Source organism: Hydractinia symbiolongicarpus, chromosome 10 (genome assembly GCF_029227915.1).
Source record: "Hydractinia symbiolongicarpus strain clone_291-10 chromosome 10, HSymV2.1, whole genome shotgun sequence".
Classification (NCBI taxonomy): domain Eukaryota; kingdom Metazoa; phylum Cnidaria; class Hydrozoa; order Anthoathecata; family Hydractiniidae; genus Hydractinia; species Hydractinia symbiolongicarpus.
The window spans coordinates 18208610-18215777 of record NC_079884.1 but is presented as its reverse complement, the minus strand read 5'-3'; the positions used below and the strand labels follow the sequence as shown (position 1 = coordinate 18215777).

General features: G+C 34.4%; 1 protein-coding gene across 1 annotated transcript; it reads right to left on the bottom strand.

Moving 5' to 3' along the window:
• Positions 1 to 2357: 2357 nt before the first annotated feature.
• LOC130612931 (uncharacterized) lies at positions 2358 to 7047 on the bottom strand. Its single transcript, XM_057434261.1, has 5 exons — positions 6812 to 7047; positions 6587 to 6687; positions 4790 to 6073; positions 3467 to 4696; positions 2358 to 3016 (listed from the first exon to the last, which is right to left on the bottom strand). Exons 1-5 carry the CDS (start codon positions 7045 to 7047, stop codon positions 2358 to 2360), a joined length of 3510 nt encoding a protein of 1169 aa, XP_057290244.1.
• Between the last annotated feature and the right edge of the window lie 121 nt (positions 7048 to 7168).

Sequence of the window (7168 nt, the reverse complement as noted above, 5' to 3'; positions counted from 1 at the left end):
TAAAAGGCCATAATTATATAATGGCCGTCGCCCTTATCGAACAAAAACCAACTTGTTTCGTTGATTTGTGATGTCAGACGGTGTACATAGCTCAGCCAGGACTAGTGAGGCTGCACTCACTTCTTAGTTCTTCTTGGCCCAAGAGAGATTATAATTTATCGCGAGACTTGAGCAATGAAGAAAAAAGTTAAATACACCTTTACGATAATTCAATTGTACATGCGTTCCTACGGCTCTCCATCGTTATACAATATCGGAAAAAAGGAGGTAAAAATCGTGTTTTTATGAGAGTTTGTTAGAGACGAAAGCGTGTTTTCTCCAGTTTTTTTAACTTCCGTCGTATCAATTTCTTTCAAATTTTCAGGAAACGTTAATAATAATAACATACAACTTATGTGTACTTTTCATTAAAAACAAAACGCGGCAAGAAAAGTTATCACGAAAAAACGTGTTTTCTCATTAATAAACTCTTATATAAGTGTGATGTTTACACCTCCTCCGATCGCAAAATAAGCTGCGATGGAGTGTTAGTTTTTCCCGAATTATCGTAAAGGTGTATTCCAGTAGAACAACGTCGTAGAGAAAATAATTTTCAACAATTTAACAACATGCGAAAGTAGGTAAACAAAGAAAAACTTTGGGACTATTTGTTTTTTGTTTTGCTATCATAAAACTATTTTCAGTACACTTTATTGCGCATAATCATTTAAAGTTTTTTAGATACATAAAAAATTCATAGTAAAGTTGAATACTACGATGGTCCCTATGGCTCACTTCTCTTCCAATTTAAAAGCACTCCTCTTTTACGATTCAAACAGTTTTCTTCTGTATTCTCACACTTTTCTTCTGTATTTTGACACTTCTCTTCTGCACTTAAAACTTCTCTGCACGTGGTCCGAAACTTTTTTTTCACAACTAAAATTTAAAAATCTCGTCCGCAAATTTACACCCATGGTCTGTATATTTTTTTCACAAATTTGTAGGAATGTGGGATTTGGTATAGGCTGCGGTCTGACATAGTGGTAACGAAAAGTTGAAAGGGGCGCAAATAGTATTAAAATCTAAGCCACCACAAATAGCGCCCTATATTGACCAACAGTTTTGCAACATGTATTATTGATTTCCGCCAGCGAAGGCAGAATCTTTAAAATCGCCTGAGGAGATAGAGAGATAGATAGATAGAGACAAGGCAGCTAGGCTGGATGCCCGAAACTTACCCAGGCTAAAGATTTTTTCTGAGAACGAGGCTAAAATGAGTTTTAAGCCAATAAGAATCCTAACAGTGCAACAGATTGTTTTATTATCCAATGAACAACACTTTATTTTAAAGTTTATATGCTATCGAAAGTTAAAGCTCGTGCAGTGTAGCATACTAAAGATCGTCTTATAATGCGCCATCTTTGATGTTACGTCATTTCTTTCTGTAGAATTTTTCAAGCACGTAGACTAAAGGGGGATTTTCACGAAGCGAATTGAGCGGCGAATTCGACAGTGAATTGTATCTGAGCATGCGCAGTTTTGTTTATTTTGATTTTGCATCGAACCCCTTAAAACTATATTCAGCAGAACTAATTAATTATTTATGAATTTTATTTTTATTTACTGAGTTGTGTTTTAGCATTGCAATATCATTAATATCATTAAATGTATTCTATAATACAGTTATAATTTTTCTACAATATACTTATAATTACTACAATATACTTATAATTTGTTATAAATATCGTTATAATTTCATTTAATTTCATAACATTGTTGCCACAACAACTATTGTCACACAAACAAAAGGCATTCGAAACCAGATCACCAACTGTTGGATTCCGGGAAAAGAATTACAATCAGACTGAATATTAAGTTTTCTTTCTCAAACATAAAGTTTCAACTTTTACCTAGTTCACTACACACACATATATCCAAAGTGAGGTAGGCTCTCCACCAGAAAGATCTGACACACTCCCCCCTTGAACAAAAGTGTTCAACAAATACTACGTTAAGATACATAAAAACTAAAGAGTATATACAATGTCAGGTTTGCCCCAGAATACGTCGTATAAGAATGCTATTGTCTGCTGCAATCCTTCTGGGGCGTTCCGTTGCAGTGTCATCGGCTATAACTGTCATATCGCTGTCCATAATTTTCATACTTTCTTGTTTCTCCTCGTAACTCACAGATTCAACGCTCTTTACCTCTAAGGGATACAATTTTTCAATTGGTCGCTTCATATAGTTAATGACTTTGGTATACGGCGTAAACACTTTAACTATAGCTGCACGGACGTTATTGTCCCTGCTCGTAATAAAGTACGTCACCTTTCCCATACGCCAATTGATGCGCTTCTTATCAGAATGAATAATGACTATATTTCTCCAAGCTCAACAGAACGACTGTGACTTGGTCCTTGTGCGTGAAACTCTCTCAGATTGGTTATGTATTCGTTACTGAATCGATTCCAAAAATGCTCCTTTACGGCCTTTATGTACATCACTCGTTTTAAAAGTTTTGCCTTGCTATCAAGTTCGTCCGCATCTCCAGACTGAACGCAAGGCCTACATATGTTGCGACCATGCATTAAATGTGATGGAGTGAGCACCTCTTCGATGTCATCGTTATAGACGTATGTTAAAGGTCTACAGTTAAGAAGGCTTTCAACTTCGCATAGCACCGTTTGAAGTTCTTCATAAGATATACTACTTCGAAACAAGGCCTTTGTTAATGACCTTTTAACAGATTGAACCAAACGTTCCCAAAATCCGCCCCACCATGGGGCTGCTTTAACTATATATTTCCATTTTACGTTTAATTTCGATAACTCTTCACTTAACCTAAGTTCTTCGTTTTTAAAGTACGTTGCGTTGTCGGGAATCATTAACGTAGGTATGCCGCGCCTGGCTATAAATCGTTTTAAAGTTCGTATAAACGACGAGGCTGACTGATCGGGTACTACATCCAGATGGACTGCACGAGTAACAGCGCAGGTAAATAGTGCAACATGTACCGGAAACATTGCGCTTTGATCTTCGTTATGAATGAATGAATGAATGAATGAATGAATGAATGAAATAAACATATATTTCAGTTTACTAGGAGATAAATATACATTATTAATTAAAAATTTTGCCCTAGTAAACCCCGGAAACTGCCAAAGTTAGCAGAGCTCGAAGTATGACAGCCACCGTGGACAATACAAAACACACAACTTACACAGACAACACTACAAAACAAGACAGACAAGCGAAAAAATGTGAAAAATATTGCAATTGCAAATCCCAAGAAAAAAGTGGTGTGAAAGTGATTGTGAACAATAGTAATTTTAGGTATATATAAATTAAACATAATTAGACAACAATGTATGCTTTATTAGAGATTTAAGTCTATGCAAAGGGAGATCTAAAAGTCTTATTTCAGGTAAGGTATTCTGACAACTAGACCATGATAGGACACATTGATGCCTAATGGATTTCAAACCAAATGCAGAAGTACGAACAGCACGCAAATTTATAAGGCCTAGGCTGTTAGCACGAGTATTATGAGAGTGAGAGAAGTCAATTGAAAAGGTACCAATCAGAGGAACAGGTAGATTGTTGTGAAATAATTTATAAATAAATAATACATTTTGCAGTTTCACAGTATCTGTGAATTTAAGGATGCCTAAATCTTTATAATATTGGTTTGCATTTGTTCTATGGTTGGCAAAATTCATAAGACGTAAAGCACAATTTTGAAGGACAGTGATTCGGTTCACTTGTAAACTTATGGACTGACCCCAGACTTGGGTGCAATAATTTAGATTTGAGTGGAAAAGAGCATTATAAACTGACAGAAGAACATCCATTGGCACATAATGTCTTATTTTTGCAATGATTCCATTAACCTTTTTCAATTTGGTTGCAACTGAATTAATCTGGGACTTCCATCCTAGGTTAGAATCAAGCAGTACACCAAGATATTTTATAGTTTCACTAGGAAAAACCACCAATAGAAAGCTTAACTTCACAGTTAAAGGGTTTAGAGGGATGTCTAAAGAGTATATATTCCGTTTTACTAGCATTAAGAGATATTTTGTTAGCACTGAGCCAAGATTGACTTTTTTGACGAGGGATTTCAATGAGGGATTAAAATGCAGCAAGTTTGTATCGTCAGCAAAGTGATGAACTAGGGAAAATTTTATTGCTTCGTGTAAGTCATTAATATAGAGCAAGAAAAGAAGTGGGCCAAGTACAGATCCTTGAGGAACACCATGCTTCATAAATACCTTATTTGAGAAAATACCTTTAATGGAGACAAACTGATCACGGTCAGAAAGATAGGATTTTAATAAATTTAAGACATTACCTCTAACGCCATAATGAAACAATTTTTTCAATAAGATTTCATGGTCAACAGTATCGAAAGCTTTTTGGAGATCTACGAAAATTCCACAAACATAATTACCTTTGTCTAGGTTGTCAGCAATTTTTTGAATCATGTTAAGCAAGGTTTGTGAAGTGGAATAAATTTTTCTAAAGCCAAACTGTTGTGAATATAGGACCTTGTTTTTGTTAAGGAACTTATAAAGTCTATCATGAATCAGTTTCTCAAAAATTTTGTTAATATTTGATAACAATGAGATTGGTCTATAGTTTGTGCAGTCGAGTTTGGATTCTTTCTTGTGAATAGGGATGACTTTAGTTAATTTAAGTTGAGTTGGAAAAACACCTAAGGTAAATGAGAGATTAATAATTTTAGATAAGGGACAAGCAATTTCATTTTTAATAAGACTCAAAACATTATAAGGAATACTTTATGGACCACTGGACTTTTTAGAGTTTATAGTAGATAAATATTTCAAAATCTCCTCTGGAGTGGTGGGTGACAGGAACATTGAATTGGGTACACTGTTTTTTAGAAACTGATTAAAGTTTTTAGGTGTGTGAGGAATTTTCTTGCGAAGGTTTGTTGCGACAGAAGAAAAAAAGTTGTTGAAAGTATTGGCTACAGTTAAGGGATCTGTGGTTATAGATTTATTAATGTTAAGTGAGATTAAATTAGATTCATTGCGACTACTAGAAGAGATTAAGGACCTTATACCTTTCCAAATGTTACCAATATTCTGGATGTTTTTTTTGAAATAATCAGAATAGTAATTCTTCTTACTGGTTCGACACAAGGATACAATCCTATTACGATATCTTTTATATCTTTCTTGGATGTTAGACTTAATGATAGGGTTTTTTGCACACATAAAAGATTTATAAAGTTTGTCACGGATTTTCATGGATTTTAGAATACCTTTGGTCATCCAAGGATTTTGTGGTTCATTTTTTGATTTTTTTGATAATATAGTTTTATATGGAACATGGATATCCAAAATGTCCTCAATGGCTTTGAAGAAATTGTTAAAAGATGTGTTTACATCTTTATCACCTGTACAAAGTACATTTTCCCAATTTAATGCAGAGACTTCATTTGAGAAATTGGTTTCGTTAAATTTAGACCAGTCTCTCACTTTCAGTTTTTGTGGCTTAGACTTTTCATTAGTTCCATTGATAATAAGGAACTGAGGCAAGTGATCAGAGATGCATGTTATAACATTACCAGAAATAGTGTTCAATTCATCAAGGGTAGTGAAAATATTATCTATGATAGTTTGACTTGACTCAGTCACTCTAGTAGGCAGGACGATATGAGGAAAAAGTCCAAAAGAATTAATAATATCTAAGAAATTTGTTGCATGAGTATTAGTATTTACTTGCATAATATCGATGTTGAAGTCACCCATCAGTGTCAGAGATTTTTTTTCAAGCGAGATTTTTTCCAGGAGAGGCATTAAAATATCATTGTTGAAGATCTCAACAGGCATTTTAGGATGTCTGTAGATACAACCTACAACAACATTTTTTCGGTTTTTGCGAATGACTTCAATAAATTTAGATTCTACTTTAAGTGACCTATAGGCAAGTTTATCTAGATCAACACGAGTGGTATAATTAAGACTGTTGGATACATAAAGTAATGCTCCCCCCTTTTCTCCATCACATGGAGTGTGCTCAATTGTATAATTTGAAAGTGAAACATTACTTGGGATGATTTTATCTTGGAATTTTGTTTCAGTTATACCAATGATATCGAAAGCAAATTCAAGGTTTTAGAGAGAGAGAGAGAGAGAGATTTATTTTTTATTAGGAGTTTACAATGAAAATATATAATATGAAAAATATATTGAACATTTACCTAATAAAAGGATAACTAGCACAAAGCACTTTATGTGCTTAAATAACGTGCTAGCTACCTGGGAGAACAACAGGTAGGACGAAGCCATAGGACAACACAGGGACAAGACGAACATTCAGACGAGGATATCACAGAGTCAAAGTCAAAAATAGCATGAAATGTCTGGAAGCTGCTTAAAACAAACCTTCAAGCAGGAAAAGGAATTTGGACTGGGTGAAATAAAATAAAATTGTAATTAGATTTTATATGTGTTAATAAAGTGACTATGTAAAAAAATTTTTAGCTCAGAGGTATTTTTACTCAAGATTTTAAAGGGTAAGGAATTTTGAAGACGGTTCCATGAGTTTATTGCAAAGAACTTAACAGACTTTTTACCAAACGCAGTTGAATGAACAAGAGGTAGATTCAAAAAGCCTTTGTCAGCAGCACGGGTGTGGTGGGAATGGGCGAAGTCGATTGCGAAAGTATTGATGAGGCTAATAGGAAGAGTTTTATAATAAAGGTTCAGTAGGAAAATTATATTATGTATACAGATCATGTCAGAGAATTTAGAAGGAAATTTAGAAGTTTTGGAGGAGAGCTTTAAGCTCATCAAAATGCAGACTCAGAGATGCTATATTCATGTGAAAAAAAGAAAGAGCTTTCATGTTGTCCAAGTTTAATGATGTAAATTCGTCTGTATCATAGTACCTACAGTTGACACCCTCAACACCCATATTTTCTTGTACAGTCTCGTAAAAGTTATTGAGATCATTCAAGCGGGACAAAAAAGATTTTAGTTTAGTATTTTTTGCAGAACTGGAATTTGAAAAGTCAGGAGGAGAGGTAGTACTCATGTTAGTAAAGTCGTCAGAGAAAACATTTCCTGGGGGAAGAGCATTTCTAAGGCATTTTTGACAGGCCCAGTTAAATGGTGAGTCTTGGAGCAGAATATATTCACTAGCTGTGTAATGTTGT

Bases quoted from the DNA above. Each gene is read 5' to 3' on its own strand.
- LOC130612931 (XM_057434261.1), bottom strand. From the start codon at position 7,047: ATGAGTACTACCTCTCCTCCTGACTTTTCAAATTCCAGTTCTGCAAAA. The intron at 4,697-4,789 runs GTCCATAAAGTA...CATTTACCTTAG, and splicing joins AAACTCTAAAAAGTCCAGTG to GTGTTTTTCCAACTCAACTT. The intron at 3,017-3,466 runs GTTTGAAATCCA...TTCATAACGAAG, and splicing joins TGTTCGTACTTCTGCATTTG to ATCAAAGCGCAATGTTTCCG.